The sequence below is a fragment of the Dunckerocampus dactyliophorus genome, chromosome 12, assembly GCF_027744805.1.
Source record: "Dunckerocampus dactyliophorus isolate RoL2022-P2 chromosome 12, RoL_Ddac_1.1, whole genome shotgun sequence".
Lineage (NCBI taxonomy): Eukaryota > Metazoa > Chordata > Actinopteri > Syngnathiformes > Syngnathidae > Dunckerocampus > Dunckerocampus dactyliophorus.
In genome coordinates this window covers 23,990,919-24,007,940 of record NC_072830.1, presented here as the reverse complement: position 1 = coordinate 24,007,940, position 17,022 = coordinate 23,990,919, and the positions used below count along the sequence as shown (strand labels likewise).

At 40.3% G+C, this 17,022-nt stretch overlaps 1 protein-coding gene across 1 annotated transcript in view; it reads left to right on the top strand.

The window, feature by feature from the left end:
* vps53 (VPS53 subunit of GARP complex) overlaps positions 1–17,022 on the top strand; it is a 34,453-nt gene that overhangs the window by 9,804 nt on the left and 7,627 nt on the right. Inside the window, exons 5-20 of the mRNA XM_054794750.1 lie at positions 846–932; positions 1,272–1,387; positions 2,190–2,309; positions 4,443–4,521; positions 4,604–4,747; positions 4,870–5,012; positions 5,753–5,894; positions 6,759–6,857; positions 10,076–10,170; positions 10,885–11,127; positions 11,943–12,090; positions 12,529–12,611; positions 12,713–12,791; positions 12,894–13,042; positions 13,112–13,181; positions 13,302–13,439. Coding sequence (XP_054650725.1) covers positions 846–932; positions 1,272–1,387; positions 2,190–2,309; positions 4,443–4,521; positions 4,604–4,747; positions 4,870–5,012; positions 5,753–5,894; positions 6,759–6,857; positions 10,076–10,170; positions 10,885–11,127; positions 11,943–12,090; positions 12,529–12,611; positions 12,713–12,791; positions 12,894–13,042; positions 13,112–13,181; positions 13,302–13,439 — 1,935 coding nt within the window. The remainder of the gene's footprint in view (positions 1–845; positions 933–1,271; positions 1,388–2,189; positions 2,310–4,442; positions 4,522–4,603; positions 4,748–4,869; positions 5,013–5,752; positions 5,895–6,758; positions 6,858–10,075; positions 10,171–10,884; positions 11,128–11,942; positions 12,091–12,528; positions 12,612–12,712; positions 12,792–12,893; positions 13,043–13,111; positions 13,182–13,301; positions 13,440–17,022) is intronic.

The following is a 17,022-nucleotide window of genomic DNA, read 5'->3' as shown; positions in this document are numbered from 1 at the left end:
AGCTAACCCCACTCAAGGTGCCAGAAGGCTCCCACACCCCTGGGAAGCAAAACACAAATTTTTCTGCAATATGTTTGAAATTGCTATAATAACTGCATTAAGCCAAACTATGTATGTACTTTTTCTGAATAATAATGACAAGAGCAGACTAGGGGACAATGGCATCAATGGGGGGGGCACCGCTGATGCACTACACTGCTGACGGGGATGTCATACAACTTAATGTCAAAAAATCCGAACTATTCCTTTAAGAGCAAGCCATTGTAACAAACTAGCCACACGTCTGACAGTAGTCAGAATTAACAGGAAGATAGCCCTCCACACGGCTTAGTAAGGTGCATTAACGTTAATATTATTGATTTGAGCTACAATAATTTTACCTTGTCTCTGATCTGCTCCGTTCTGGGTGTCTTTGGAGATGCTGCAACATTGAAGATGTGCTGTTGTGGTATGTAAGTGCCACGTTACAATGGATGTACCTCACGGTGTTCAACTTGCTGTTTATTCTGAAATGCTGCCATACTTTTGACATTCTGTATTTTATTTAGTTTTCCTTCTTTTTTGTCACCATTCTTCCCACTCCTTCAACCAAACATTTGCTTCTTCCTCTGCGTGGGTGACGTAAGCGCGTTGTTGGTGACGTAAGATCACATTGTGATTCCTCGAGGCAGAGAAAATTCAGAGAAACATCAGTATTGCTTTTCTAGTCAATCCTCAGTAAATCCTCAAATCTCCATTGACATAATTTTACAGGTCAACTCCAAGGCCGGGATTTCTGTCTTCAAAAGACGACAGTAAATAATATTTTCTGATGATAACTGTTTGATTTGTGTGATTTTATACAGGCTTTGGAAGAGGCCCAGGTAGCCATCCAGCAGCTCTTTGGTAAAATAAAAGACATCAAGGACAAGGCTGAGAAGTCTGAACAAATGGTATGTACTGTAAACGCACACATACACACAACATGGGAACATTTGTCTGCACCTTAGTCAATTACAGCAGCAAATAGCGAGGAGCATGTGTGTTCGTGTGTCAGATGTGAAGCATAATAGGTGGGGCAGTCAAAGGAAGGAAAGGAAACGGGGGGTGGTAGATTGTTGTAGGGGGTTCCTTGACCTTCACTCCAGCTTTCCATGCAATTAGTTCTCAAACCATGTGTGTTGCTCTATTTCACTTAGCTTTGCTTGTTCCTGTTTGTTTTCATCTTATCCATCTCCTTTCTTTAATTTGTCCAACTCCAACCTGCCTCACTGCTTCCTTTTCCTCCAAAGGTCAAAGAGATTACAAGGGATATAAAGCAGTTGGACCATGCCAAGCGTCACCTCACTACATCCATCACCACCCTGAACCACCTGCATATGTTAGCAGGAGGCGTGGACTCTTTAGAGTGGGTACATCTATGTTGTGCATCAAAATACACATTTGATTTTTATTAAATGTTTGCTGAACAATACATTCAGGAGATGTGTATTGCATGAGTTGCAAAAAATGTAGAATGAGATCATTTCAATACAACATGACTACAAAATTCTATGAAGGACATTGCTGGTCAATAGTTGACTCTGAAATTGAGTTGTGTGTGTGATTAGCTGCTACATTTCAAGGCTGTTCTTTGATCGCTAATAGTGTGGTAGTGTGGGTCGATCTCATCTGTCACCCACATGATAAACGTCACTTTGTAGATGCCGTATGACATCAGTCAGCTGACATTAAGCTCCGCTCTTGATTCGCTGTTGCACCGATGCGGGAAAGTAAGTGGTGAAAAGACTACTGAAGAGACACATGGAAATGAACTTTCATATTTTTTATTCTGATTACAGATAAACTAACTCAGCGGTAAGATGTGTGTAATTTATTTTTACTGCAATATTGAATTATTGAATATTAATTATTGAATGATAGCAAATATTTTCATTACCTGTAAACTTTTGAACATGAAATACTAATCAGTAGTATTTACTATAGTATTTTCAAACTGTACCAGTTAGATTTTATATACATGTTATATGTTTGATAGTTAGAGGCTTTGCACTTATAACCATGTACTGCATTATTAAGGTACACGTCTTGTATATTGTTGCTCTCATTCTTCGTATCTAATGATTTGCGATCTGGTGTCTTTTACGTTGATACTGTTTTTTCATATAAGCGCAGTTAAATGAACAGAGTCATGCATGTGTGTTTTCCAGGGCAATGACCAGAAAAAGGCAGTATGGTGAGGTGGCCAATCTCCTTCAGGGGGTGGTAAATGTGCTTGAGCATTTCCACAAGTATATGGGAATACCCCAGATCAGACAACTCTCTGAGAGGTAACTCATACATGCTATGCTCAGTTGTATGCATCCATACTGCACGATGGTAATAGTAAACCCAGCTCTGCTGGAGAATCCTTCTACATTTGTATAAACTGCTACCTCCAGGTTCAGAGTAGTGTTGATCCCCCTAATCGGGAAATATGACCATCTGTTCTGTTTTGAATGAAGTGTGGCAGGCACTGTTCATACCAAACAACAGCTGCATGTTAGAAGTAACCCTACAGCAGAAACAGGTTATTGGCTTGTTAAGGGAGGGAAAATAAGTGAATACAGATAAGCTGGACAGGACAGGTTAATCATGTGACGCAGCATCAAAGATAGAACTGGTGGAGGTTCTAAAAGGTACAAGTTTGTTTTGAGTGGCCAAGCTGATACCTAAATAGTCATACATTAGATCAGTTAAGTTTTATTATACAGTAATCCCTTGTTTATCCCTCGTTTATCTTGTGTCCCTGCAGTGATCCCGTCTGCATTAGTATAAGTATAATCATAACAAAGAATAATAGTCGTGTAAAGGTGGCCATGTGGGTGTTGTTTCATGTCTACATGGCTCTAATAATGGTTAAAAAAAAAAAAACATATTTAGAAAGTCATAAATATATTTTGTATGCTGTAACTATGAAAATGTGCCATTTATTAACATTGAATCCTACTTTGCGGAGATTCACTTACCGCGGTTGGGTCTGAAATCAATTAACTGCGGTAAATGCGGCATGACTGTATCTCCAACTTGCAAACACACCTTCGTCCTCAACACTCGCAACAAGACTTGACGATGCACACTCATGCAAGGTGCATTCACGGACATCGGAATTCCGAACAACATTATCAGATCCTTACAAGACCACTGGACGTTAGTAAGAGCAACAACTAAAATTAATTCTAGTGTAACCAAGGTTCTTATATATAATTGTGTACTGTCATTTAGCTTCCTGTTAATAAAATGCAGTGAAAGTGGGCATATTTCAGACACAGTGGCAAATGGTGATTAATCATGATTAATAATTTGTAAACTGTGATTAATGATTACGAATTGTAATCATTTGAAAGCCCTAGTTAATACCCAAAAGACATTTCTGATCTCATGTGTTTGTGTAACTGTCTCAAAGTAAACCATATTGTCCTCCAATTCCTTCCAACAAGTCCACCACTAATGTACAGTAAATCATGTACAGTCGTCCCTCGCTGTATCACTGTTTGAATAGCACACCCACATTGTATCACAGTTTTTAAAAAAGAACTAATAAATGATTGCTGTTTCGTGGTGGACTATGGCCTATTATTATTATTATTATTATTATTATAAGTCAAACAATTTTCAAAGACAAGTTATATGTAGTGTTCTGGTCACTACGCATCAGTCAAGTAATGAGATAAGATGTTGGATTACATTACCTTACAGCAGAGCCGATGCGACATGTCATGGCTGGGATGGAGTGGTGGGAAAAAAAGGTTAATTCCGTGTGGAAGTGGTAAGTTTTGGGCTCCTTTGTGCTTCTTACCCACTCTGTTTGAAAGACTTTTAACTTTAGACTAACTAAATTGGAGAGGCTAACTAGTTAGCTCAGTAGCTTGCAATGCTCGCGGTGGCCGTCTGTTATGACCCTGCAGTGATCTGTAGCCTGCGCAATGTGTTCTAAATAAAGAATAATAGAAGTGAAAAATGGATAAAAAAAATTTCATATAGGGCTTTCATAATGTTAAAACCAGTATTTAGAAAGTCCTAAACAGGTTTTCAATGCTCTAACTATGAAAATATTCAGTTTATTAATATTGATCCTACTTTACGGAACTACACTTATCGCGGTCTCGTCTGGAACCATCAACCGCGATAAATGAGGGATGACTGTATAAACGGTGCATGTCACACTAGTAGGACTGACTTAATAGCTGTAGTTGATGAGTTGTTCTGTTAGTCTTCCTCTTTTACAGTACATAGATTTTAATGGACTTTACTTTGTATAAATGTAATATACTTGGTTTCAGATAACTCCGTCAGTTTGAAAGTATGAAAGTTTTCAGTATGATTTGATGTTTTCTCGCATAACACAGCAGACCAAAGGGATGTGCCTCATGTAGACAACTCTTTGACACGTCCTCTGTGATTTTGGTATTTCAATTGTGTAGAGTAAAAGCGGCACAGAGTGAGTTAGGCACTCAGATCCTGGCAGATTTTGAAGAAGCCTTCCCAGCTCAGGGCTCCAAGGTAAACATGCCACAACATTCAACATTTTTCTTGTGTACTTTCAGTAGTTTCCTTACATTATGACACCCCCCCCCCCCCCCAGAGGCCAGGTGGGCCCAGCAATGTGCTAAGGGATGCCTGTTTGGTTGCGAATGTTCTCGACCTACGCATCAAACAGGAGATCATCAAAAAGTTCATCCGGCAACATCTGTCTGAGTACCTGGTGCTCTTTCAGGAAAATCAAGATGTGAGTTACCGCTTATAAACGCAAATAGCTTTTTAATGGTCTTAAACGTATAATCCACGATTATTGTTATTGTCATGTCGAATGGTGGTGCACATGAAAACCTATGTTGTCATATGTTTTAGGTCGCATGGCTAGACAAGATTGATCGCCGCTATGCCTGGATCAAGCGGCAGCTCGTTGACTATGAAGAAAAATATGGACGCATGTTTCCAGAGGAGTGGTGCATGACAGAGCGTATAGCAGTGGAGTTCTGCCACATTACCAGGTATAACTCTAGAAATCCTTTATTCCTGTTACAAATAAGGTTGTCATGAGAGCTCCTTGCGAGATTAAAAACATGGCGAGATTTCTCGTTCAGAAAAAAAACTATCTTTCGATAATACATGAATTAATCACGCGATAAATGAAAATGAACTTTGTTTTGTTCGGTTAAATAAAAAAGTTTGTTTGTCCAGTCATATTTTTTGTACACCCCATATTACAAATGATTGCAGTCTTTAAGTGCGGAATGATGAGATGCGAGTGCAGTGCAATAAACTGGCTCATGTCAGCAAAAAACGAGAACTTATAATGGAAAAGTGAACCACGCTGGTGTGACATATAATTCAATACAATTCATGTATGTGGCCTACTTGAGCAATGACCTAGCAATAAAACATTTCAGTCTTTCCCTTCAGTTGCAAGAGAGATGAAAGGAGTTGGCATTTTTCCGATGTACTCCTACATACAACTGTCAATAAAAGGACATCTGACAAAAATAATAGCAGGTTCATTGGAAGAAAGCCAGCTCATCTTTGTCATACTGTCAAACTAGCTACTGTCAAAGATATTAAATATATGGGCAAACATAACAGGTACCTGACTATTCTACCGACAGAAATGTAAAATGAAAGAAACTGCGACCCAAATGGGGACACATGCATTCAAACAGCATCCATTGATCATGTGTTTTGTGTGCGTGTGCGTGTGCGTGCGTGCGTGTAAATTTGCTTATGTGAACCCAAGAGTGGAACTTTCCAAAGTAATGCGAACACGAGCCAAGGAGATTGAAGTGAAGCTGCTTCTGTTTGCCATTCAGAGGACCACAAACTTTGAAGGTCTGCTGGCTAAACGTTTCAACGGATGTACTTTAACTGAAGTACCTGGGGTAAGAACACGAACACACGCACACACACACACATACACATACAGATACAGACACACAAACACTCCTGATCAAAATTTTTTAAATTTGGGGATCCGTAAGTTGTGAATACAGCCTCAGTACGGATTTGGGAGCACGCAGACACGACATACCACTTTTAGTGTAGGAGGAACTTTCACTGCACACAGGCTACAAGATACGTGACGCCCGTGCCCTCTGCTGCCAATGAGCGCACAACGCACTGAAACGCCCCCACACGCACACACAGACAGACACACCCACACACACAAAAATAAAAGCACAAATAGAACGCAGACCTCCACCAAGTGCCGTAATTGCCCCATATTGTGATTCGCACCTTTTCAAGTGCTCTGACCATTTTTTGTGGCGTTATGCACAAAATGCCGAAAATGGTCCTGTCTCACAATTCCGTCCTTTTTATTTCACATTTTAGTAGAGAAATAACATGTTTGAGATTCTTGGTCTGCGTTGTAATGAATATAATATAATAACAAAATCTTTTTTATTTTTGGGCAATTAATGTTGTAATTTGCTCTTTTTTAACCGTACTGTGGACTGAGGCACAGTGGTGACGTGACACCCAATAGATGTGATCCAATGGTGCAAAATGTCAATTCTTGCATTTTGAGCTGGAGCCTATCCCAGCTGACTTAGGCGAGAGGCCTAAATTTACACCAGATTATTTGTTTGACTGTACAATTTGACTGGCTGGAATTTTAGAATTAGACATTAAATAAAGGTTTCCCATTCATGTTTATACTAATGTGGACCATGGAGATAATAGTTTATGAATTATTTTGCCAGAATTGTTCACATGCTTTGAGCTTTTTTTCTGTGTCCAAACAGCAAAAGAGGCCAGAGAGCCCTTTAGATCCCACTAATCCTTTCTTGGAGGAAGATCCAGGTGAAGATGAGGGTACTGAAAAGGATGACGATCTTGCCAAGGTGAACTGAGCTTAAATAAAATAGTACTTTATACACTGTACTGAACCTTCCTAATCTTTAGCTTGGCTAAGCACACTGCTCCAAAAGGCATGTTCTACTTTAAAAAAATGGTATACAGATAATGTACTACAAATGTATTTGCCTCAAGGATGTGTTCATCTGCTGTTAGTGGTGCTGCTGGCAAAACCTTTTTGACTTATGCATTATTTGACGTTGACTGTGGTGGATTTCTGATCTACAGCACAGGTTCTCAACTGATCTTACCCTGGGACCCACACTTTTCAATTCAATTTTCTTTCCAAAAGTAGATGTTGACAGCACACCTTTTTATGTACAAAATGCATTTCGGAGCACAGTATTAAGGAACGGAGGAGGAAAGTAAAATTAACTATCAAAATAGCACAAAGACCAAAAGATTAGACATTATATTACTCAAACTATGGAGGAATATGACAAGTGCTTGTCTCCAGAACATCATATTGTAGTTGAGCACAATTACCGTCATTTCGGGACTATAGAGTGCACCGGTATATTAGGTGCACCCACTAAATTTAAAGCGGAAAAATGATTTGTCCATATATGGGCCGCATCACTCTCGCCTCGAGGCAAATTAGTCATTTAGCTTGAGGTGTCTTCATCACGCAGTAGTCCAGCCTTTCGAAACCCGTAGGTAGTGGATATTTTGACACACTATACAGAAAGACACAGTATAAACCTTGCAATCCTACCTCCACTCTCTTGCACTCTCATGGGAACTGTAGTTCTGTTAGCCATAAATTAGCCGCATCACTGTATAAACTGCAGGGTTGAAAGCGTGAAAAAAAATAGCGGCTTATACACCAGAAATTACGGAACGCGACGTAAAACCCAAGCCCTAACTCAGCAAACCAAATTATAACACGTACGACTGAGGACACAGAGGGAGGGAAAACTGTGCATCCAACTTTAGTTGCTGCTATGATGCATTGCTGCTGGATCTGCCCTGCAGCACGCTATAGTATGACATTTCACTATACAGTACGTCATCTGGTTGTCATTCTTTGTTCGCCAATGTTAGATGTTCTGCTGTTGGTGTGGGGGTGGATTTTGTGCCCTCTTGTTGTGTTGAGTGCTTCATAAGTTGCTGTTGTATGATTTCTCAAAGTATGCAAACTTACTCCTGTGTTTGAACAATGTGCACGCTTTTTGGACATTTGGACATGGCAGCATTAATGAATCATTAGTCTATCATTAGTCTAATCATTAGACTATAGCAGGGGTCTTCAATTAAAATTGAGTAAGGTCTGTTTATGCAAAACAAAACTGCACATTTCAGAGTGGCCTTTTATTGTGGGCAGTCTAAGGCACACCTGTGCACTAATCATGGTGTCTAATCAGCATCTTCATATGGCACACCTGTGAGATTGGCTGGATTATCTCAGCAAAGGAGAAGTGCTCACTATCACAGATTTGTGAACAATATTTGAGATAAATGGTGATATTGTGTATGTGGAAAACGTTTTAGATCATTGAGTTCATCTCATAAAAAATGGAAGCAAAAACAAAAGTGTTGCGTTTATATTTAAAAAATAATATTAAATCAAAACAATTATTGTTGTAGCTGCCTTCGGAATTTGCCTGAATTCATCACACAACTCCTCTTTTTGTTTACCTTTGAGTAACATCTCTGCAGCAGAAGCACTCCACAACTCTCCCATCAGCAAAACATGTTTTGTTTTGCTCCAATAGCCACACAATCCTCAGTGAACACTCATTTACATGTTGCTGTGCTATGACTCGCATAGATCTTTCATACTGGGCTCTACAGTTTCAGAGCATATGAGACACAGCAATTTGGCACTGGATCTATTCGTCTGTCCATTCACTTTGAAATGTTCGGTTTTCTCGAACAATTACGTTGGCTCATTTTGAGTGACGTCACCACATTTGCTGTCAGGCAGCCGTAATAACTGAAGTAATAACGCCCGCAAACTGTCACTGCGATCGGTCTGTGAGCATGAGGTCCGCCATTTGGTGATGGCTGGACTGTAGGGTAAATCATCATCATCACTGACTTGTCATGAGTTCAACTACAGTAATCACCCAGAGAAACAAATTAGGTAGCTTTAAGCTATCTTGTCTGGGACTACACTTTGAGTGTTGGCGACTGTCCTGTTTATTTATAACTACCAGTGTTATAAATCTGCATTGTTTTTATGACACAGGCCTGTCACCTATGGTCATAAGCTTTGGGTAGTGACCGAAAGGATAAGATCGCGGGTACAAGCGGCCGAAATGAGTGTTCTCCGTAGGGTGTCTGGGCTCTCCCTTAGAGATAAGGTGAGAAGCACTGTCATCCGGGAGATACTCGAAGTAGAACCGCTACTCCTCTGCATTGAGAGGAGCCAGATGAGGTGGCTTGGGCATCTGGTCAGGATGCCTCCCTGGGGAGGTGTTCAGGGCAAGTCCGACCGGTAGAAGGCCTCGGGGAAGACCCAGGACACGTTGGAGAGACTATCTTTCCCAACTGGCATGGGATCGCCTCGGGATCCGCCGGGAGGAGCTGGACAAAGTGGCCGGGGAGAGGAAAATCTGGGCCTCCCTGCTTAGGCGGTTGCCCCCGCGACCCGATCTCGGATAAGCGGTAGAAGATGGATGGATGGATGGATGCCTGTCTTTGTCTTTGGGAAACCTGAAAAATGACAAAGCTGGTCTGTTGGACCGTCTATTAGCGCAATTAATGGCTGAACAGTTTGCCAAGGACATGTTGACAACGCAATGTTGCTGGATTTTGCTTTCCATCGTGGCTACCAAACCTGTGCAGGGCACAATACGGAAGTGGATGCTTTGGTCAACACCGCACAGCCATCAACAGCCCAAAGACAAAACACTTCCAGCCTTCACAATAAAAACACTGCGCGTTTAAAATAAATATGGCACGTTCCCTACAACTTGTATTGCATAGTGCAGTATTTGTCTTTTTTTGTGTTTGTTTAATGTTTATTTGTGAAATGCATTCAGTGGCATCATGATTAAAGAAGAATAATGTGTTCATTCATTACACAAGATGTGACCTGACATTTGTTTGAGGGAAGATAAGCTGCCAGTATTGGTATTGGTTGATATCGATATCAGAAATGAAGTGCTGGACCACATCAGTGTATCATATATTGGTAAAGACATTATCTAGCATCTCTATCTGTTAATTCTATTAATACTCTTTTCTTTCATTCCTGTAGCCCAGAAAACCCAAAGCTCCTGAGAATCCTTTCCACGGCATTGTCTCCAAGTGCTTTGAACCTCATCTATATGTTTACATAGAATCCCAGGACAAGTGAGCAACACAGAAACACACACATACGCACACAGTACACACATACTTGCCTGTAACCAGGTATGGATTGTTAGCAAGTTGGCACATTGCATCCTTTTTTCCAAATTCATGTTATTGAATCACACAGCCCGCCTCCCTCTACACCTCGCTGGCTTTTCTGTCTTTCCATCTCTTGTTCCTGAACATGCCACTGACTCGGTTGTGGCAGAAATGTTTCCCATTAGCTGCACAACCACAGACGCTGAGAGAGCGAGAGAGGTTGAATAAGTGCTGTCTCAGCAGCTGCTCTTGTTTTCAACCCCACCTCTTTATTTTGTTCTCCTGGTGCCCCCTTTTTAGTCTGCTCCTCCTCTTGGTTTGTTGTGTGCTTTTTTTTTTTTCTTTTCTTTTCTTTTCTTTTTTTTTTTTTGCCCCTTTCCACTTTTTTTTCTTGCTTTCTTTTTTTTTTTTTTTATACCCTCCCTCTGTCACAGCCACTATAATTCTGTTGTTCCCTAAAAGCCAGTCTCTCCCCCAGGTGGTAGTGATTGCTGCAAACACTAATAATTTTTTAGAGTGCTGTGTTTAGATGCAGCCTTTAAATGGTGTGGTTGTCAGTGTTTCTGGAAAAGTATTATTATGTCGCAGTTGCAATACAATTTTAAGTTCAATCCAGAGACCTCGCTGAAATATTTATAACCTGTTAAGTCTTTTCTGTGCGTCTCTGTGCCGCAGGAACCTGGGGGAACTGATTGATAGGTTTCTGGCTGACTTCCGAGCACAGGCCCCACCCAAGATTGGCACCGATGAGGGCGGCGCGGTGCTTCCAAGCTGTGCTGACCTCTTTGTCTATTACAAGAAGTGCATGGTCCAGTGCTCCCAGTTAAGCACTGGAGAGCCCATGATCGCCCTCACAACTGTCTTTCAGAAGTTCCTGAGGGAGTATGCCTGGAAGATACTCTCTGGTAACCTGCCTAAGTAAGGGAAAATTAGTTCTGTTCAACGAAAGTAAAAAAAAAAACAAAAAAAACTTACACACATTTGTCACACCATATTTTGCATTTCATTTGGTGTCGTGAATGAGCAATTGGGGACTTAAAAATGCATCTGATGTGTTTAAATGTGTAACAGTATGAGGCATGCTATGTCATTACTGTCATATTTGAATCACAGGCTAGATTAGAAATCATCACTGACAGGTCTACATACACGAATATGCTGTTTCTATATCAGATAAGTATGCATGCTAATTAAACACATGCTCTCGCTGACTAACATGCCATATTGGCGACCATATGTGATCACTTACACATGGTCTCAATTGTACTCAGACACAAGTGTGTTTATTTTCAAATGCATGTAGACTTGCCCAGTGTGATGAGTTACAACCTAAATGTGCAAGGTTTTTTTAAGTTCTTGAGAGCCGCTTGAAATATATGGTGTTCGATCGCAGCACTTTCTTTGGTTTATTAATGACCAGCTTGCTGCTGCAGTATCCCCATGCTTTTATTTGCTAGTTACATTTTATATCCAATAGCAAACACAGTATATAGTCTTTGCAAAACCTATGCACACTATCCAGCATTCCTTTAGGGTCCCTCTGCTCCCTCAATATAATTGAAAGGCATATTTGATAACCCATGTGAAAATACAGAGGTCCGAACGATGCAGTGGCTTTAAAATAAAGATAGCACTATCCGCTTCACTGCTTTAATCAATGTCATCTGTTCCTGTGGTTCCACTTTGTTCTTCACTGTCTTTCTCCCTCGGTGAATTTGTGTTTCTCCCTTCAGGTCGAGCAGTAACAGTGGGGGTCTGACAATCAGCAGTCTGCTGAAAGAGAAGGAAGGCTCGGAGACAACCAAGTTCACGATTGACGAGCTGTGTCTCATCTGTAGCATCCTTAGCACAGCCGAGTACTGTCTTGCTACCACGCAACAGGCATGTACATTTAAAAACATGTACACCCATTTCTTTAAATGACAGTATTGACGTGAATGTACGACAAAAAAAGATACTAAACTACTAAAAATTCTAACTACTTCTCCCCGTGTGAGTCAGAGCTCTTTTCTTCTTGGTGCTCACGTCAACATCTGCTAAGCAGCTAGGAAGTTTAATTGTTATTGTAGTTATTTTTTGTGATTTTTTTTTTATTTTTATTTTTTTAAAGATTCATTTAGTTTTTGGAGGGTTTTTTGTCTTTCAAAATACAGGTCTTGAAAGTACTCTGTCTTACCTGCAGGGGAAAAACATCCACATACTGTATATGCAATGTTCTGTGGCAGCTCTCGAGGTGTCTTGACAAATGTGTGCCTCTGTTACGTACTTCTGCCATACAGCACTAAAGCTATAACAGGCATTTGCTGTGTTTCTTTACAGCTTGAAGAGAAGCTAAAAGAGAAAGTAGATAAAGTCCTCATGGAGAGAATTAATTTGACTGGAGAGATGGATACATTCAGCGCGTATGTCACACATGCAATTTTTTTGCTGTTCTGACAGTAAATTGCCTTATTTTATTTGATAGCCTGTGTACTAATTATGTCATTTCTTGCTGTGTTACCAGTGTGATCTCTAACAGTATCCAGCTTCTTGTTCAAGATCTTGATGCAGCTTGTGACCCTGCTCTCACTGCAATGAGCAAGGTCAGGCTCACTATCTACCGTGTTAAACGTCCACCTGTGCAACAACAGGAAGGCTATGCGATTATATTGCGAGTATTGAGTACCTGTACTTTCCCCTCTCAGATGCCGTGGCAGAATGTGGAGCACGTCGGTGACCAGAGTCCCTATGTGACTTCAATCATCATGCACATCAAGCAGAATGTGCCAATCATCCGAGACAATCTGGCCTCTACACGCAAATACTTCACACAATTCTGCATCAAATTTACAAAGTAATCCACTTGTTACTGTATAAGCCTAAAGGGAAGATGCATAATATTTGTCATCTCTCTGTTTTCAAGTTCTTTCATCCCCAAATTTATCAACCACTTGTTCCGATGTAAGCCTATCAGCATGGTGGGAGCAGAACAGGTATGTTTATGCTGATGATCTCATTTGAAGTCATTTGAAGTGCATTGTCAGCTCTGCTGGCAGGTACACTGACTGTACACCACCTCTTTCATTGACTTGATGTGTGTTCCTCCTCACCAGCTCCTCCTGGACACACACTCCTTAAAGACCGTCCTTCTTGATTTGCCTTCCATAGGCTCCCAGGTACTACGTAAGGCACCTGCCAGTTACACTAAGATTGTGGTGAAGGGCATGACACGTGCAGAGATGATACTTAAGGTGAGTAACTGTGGTACTTTACTTTAGCGGTGCTGTGCTGGCATGATATACAAAGTAACCTTTGGTTTTTAAACATGTCAAATGGTAAACAGGGCACTTAGGTTTTGCTCCTCCTTTGGATGAATGTTGGAAATAAACATGGTCCTTAAGCAACTTTAAACAGTTTACTTTTCCTAAATAAACTCAACATCACGAGGTTTAGGCTTAAGCAGAGCATTGTGGCACACATTATCAGTGCTGCTCAATCTTTATTTAAGGTGCCCCTTAAATGTTATGACAGATCTAACCGATGTGGTTTAATGTATGCTTGTCATGTCAACTAAAGAATGAGTTTTCTGACCTTTTAAAGGCATGGAACTTTAAATAGATCATTTTTGCGTTGCAGCTTGAACGAGCTCTCTTTATCTTCTCTTGGCCTTTTAACAGATCTAGCGTTGAAGGTCTGACATACCCCTACAAACCATTACATTTACTTTAAACAAGAAAAACCTTAATCAAACATCTTTTTTTTTTTTCACTAAATAAGTCTCTAAAATGAGAAGAACAAAAACCTTTATTGTCCGCCTGATGCACAATTGTAATTGCACTTTTTGCCTTTTGCAGGGCACTCATCATAATACTTTATATCCAGGGAATTATTACTGTGCATTACATTTTATAATTTTGATAACTTTCTCAAAATGTTTCACCTTTACCATTGTAGTCATTTATTGTTTATACTATGCTAGTATGGTGTGCCCTATGATTGACTGGTGACCAGTCCAGGGTGTAATCCGCCTTTTGCCCGAAGTCAGCCGGGATAGTGTCGCGTTCCCCACGACCTCAAAGAGAATAAGCGGTAAAACATTGATGGACCGGTAGTTGGACAGATACCGGTGAAATATATTTCTATTTCATTTTATTTAATTGTAACTTGTTAATTATTATCATTGCCTTTCTGCTCTGATGTGGAAAATCACATGGTTTTACTGCCTAATAGTGAGTTATTTGGCATTTGTTTGGACTCCCTTTTAAATGACTAAATCTGCTTCTAGTCATGTATGCCAGATAGACTACACAAACACAGTCCTAAGGACTTGCCCACTAAAGATGTAAGAGTAGCAAATGGTGCTGCGGCCATGGGTGTGGAGCCTTGCAAGAGCAGGGTTGGGCATCGTGTACATATTATCCGATACCAGTGCCAAATTAGAGCTTTCGAAACTGTGGCAGTGTTTAAATGGTGCCCGAACCGGTACTTAAAGGAAAACATACAAATTGTGTTAAAAAATAATTAACTTTTATTTTTACAGAATTTTTACAGACATACGAGTTGAGCAGAATGGCTAATTAGATCTTCAATAATATAAATAAAGAGATAACTACAGTAAGTAATCAATTTACCAATAAGAGCTAATATCCACAACAAATTGTGATAGTTGTCACAGCAAAACTAGCAGCAATGACCGAACACACGGAATATGTGGGGAAAAAAATCTCAAGATTTGGCAGCGCTTTAAGTGTATACATTCTGCACAATATGAGCAGATTTTAGACACATAGACTTAATTTTTCGGTCTGGTTACTTACCTTTACGTCCGCACCGGGGACATTTTGGGACCAATTTTTGGTACCCATCTCTATGCACAAGGGCAGCATCTCTCCAAGCTCCCCATGGTCTGCACACATCACAGACACTACAGATTTAAAATACATACTGAAGTATATGTGTTTTATTGTGCATCTACTCTCCAATGCATAGCACGTGATGGTTTTTCACTGCAAAGAGTAACTGCGGAAGTCAAGACAGTTGGCCTTGTCGCAAAGCATGTGACACCCAAGGGGATGTTGGTATGTTACTGCCCTGGATTACCCCACCCTTCTTAACTGTCCCCAGGGCTAAGAAAAATGCCCACACCCACTAAGTGAATGCCGGTCTGTCTTTTGATTGCGCTCTGACTCCCACGAGCCCTTCTTTCCTTCCTAAGGTTGTCCTTGGTTGTACTGTCTTGTTTGTGGATTCGCAGCCACTAAGACCTGCTCTAGTAAATGTGATGCCTTAAATGTTAAATGTGAAACACAGTGGTGGTCCTTGGCTGGCGGAAAGATTGCTTTGAGTTATGGTTCCGGAAGCAATTTTGGCATACCCTGTAGTATCTCTTTAGATTTGGATGTCAAGTCAGCTTAAACTTTAGCATTGTGGTTGTGGTTGTTTTTTTTACCCCCCTCAGTCGACTGCTTTCTTCTAGGATGGACGTGGGTCTGTAAAAACAATAAAAGGCACAAATAGCCTTTGTGAAAGTATCTTGGATTTTTACAAGAATAAAGTCAAAATATTAAGTGAAAAAAGTTGTAATCTAATGAGAAAAAGTCATAATTTTTCAAGAATAATAAATTTTATTAGCATAAAATAGAAATATTTAAGAAAAAACATTGTAAAAAGTTACAATATTATGAGACTGTCTAAATATGGGAATAAAGTCATTATTTAAATTTAAAAAATGGGAAAAACAGCTGTCATTTTACAAGAATAAGAGTCGTAGTCTATCGAAAAAGTCTCAATTTTATGAAGCTAAACTCGTAATATAATGAGAAAAAATAATGTTTTAGTAGCATGGAGTTGAACTATTAAAGAAGAACATTGTTTAAAGTCCTAATATTATGAGAAACAAAAAAAACTAAGAATAATGCATCGAGGAAAAGGCTTCTTGAGACGTCATCTGTACTTCTGTGTAGAAGGTGTCGGACGTTTCGCTCCTCATCCGAAGAGCTTCGTCAGCAAACTAATAAGTGCTGGTAGCTTAGGCCTTAAATACAGTAAGAGTGGGCGGAATTGGTGTGCCAACACCCTCCTCCTATTGGTTCGTTACACTAAGCCTGGGCGGAGCAGTGGTATAATCCTATCCTGTTATTCACACCTACGATAAAAGGGAAGTGTCGCTCCCTGAATTGGGTATGAACGACTCTGATACTGGCTTGTTAGCATCTATTGTTCTGGCTCGGCCCTGCCTTCACCTCATTTGCAAGACTAAGAGCTGTGGGTTTTGGTCTCAGTAACCTGCTGAACACAGGGTCCAAATTAAACCTCAAACCACCATTCCGATTCAATGATGGGTTCTGTTGTTTGACAAAAATAGCTTCCTTTACTCCTCTTTCAAACCATCTGTTTTCTTTGGCCAAAATCTTTACCTCGCTGTCCTGAAAAGAGTGATTGGTAGCTTTAAGGTGTAGATGTACTGCTGATTGAGGACCACTAGCATTGTCCCTGCGATGTTGATAAAGCCTTTTTTGGAGCATTTGCTTAGTTTCCCCAATGTAGTGCTCTTTGCATTCCTCATCTTTACAGTGGATGGAATAGACCACATTGCTCTGTTTCTGGTTTGGAGCCTTGTCTTTAGGATGCACTAATTTTTGTCTCAGGGTATTTACTGGTTTGAAATAGGTAGGAATTTTGTGTTGCCATAAGATCCTCTGGAGTTTTTCGGAGACCCCCGCTACATAAGGGACTACCACTCCTCTCCTTTTTGCTTCTGTGGGCTTTTGGGTTTCTTTCCCTACTCTCTTCTTTTGACATTTGTTAAAAGCCCACCGTGGGTACCCACAGGTT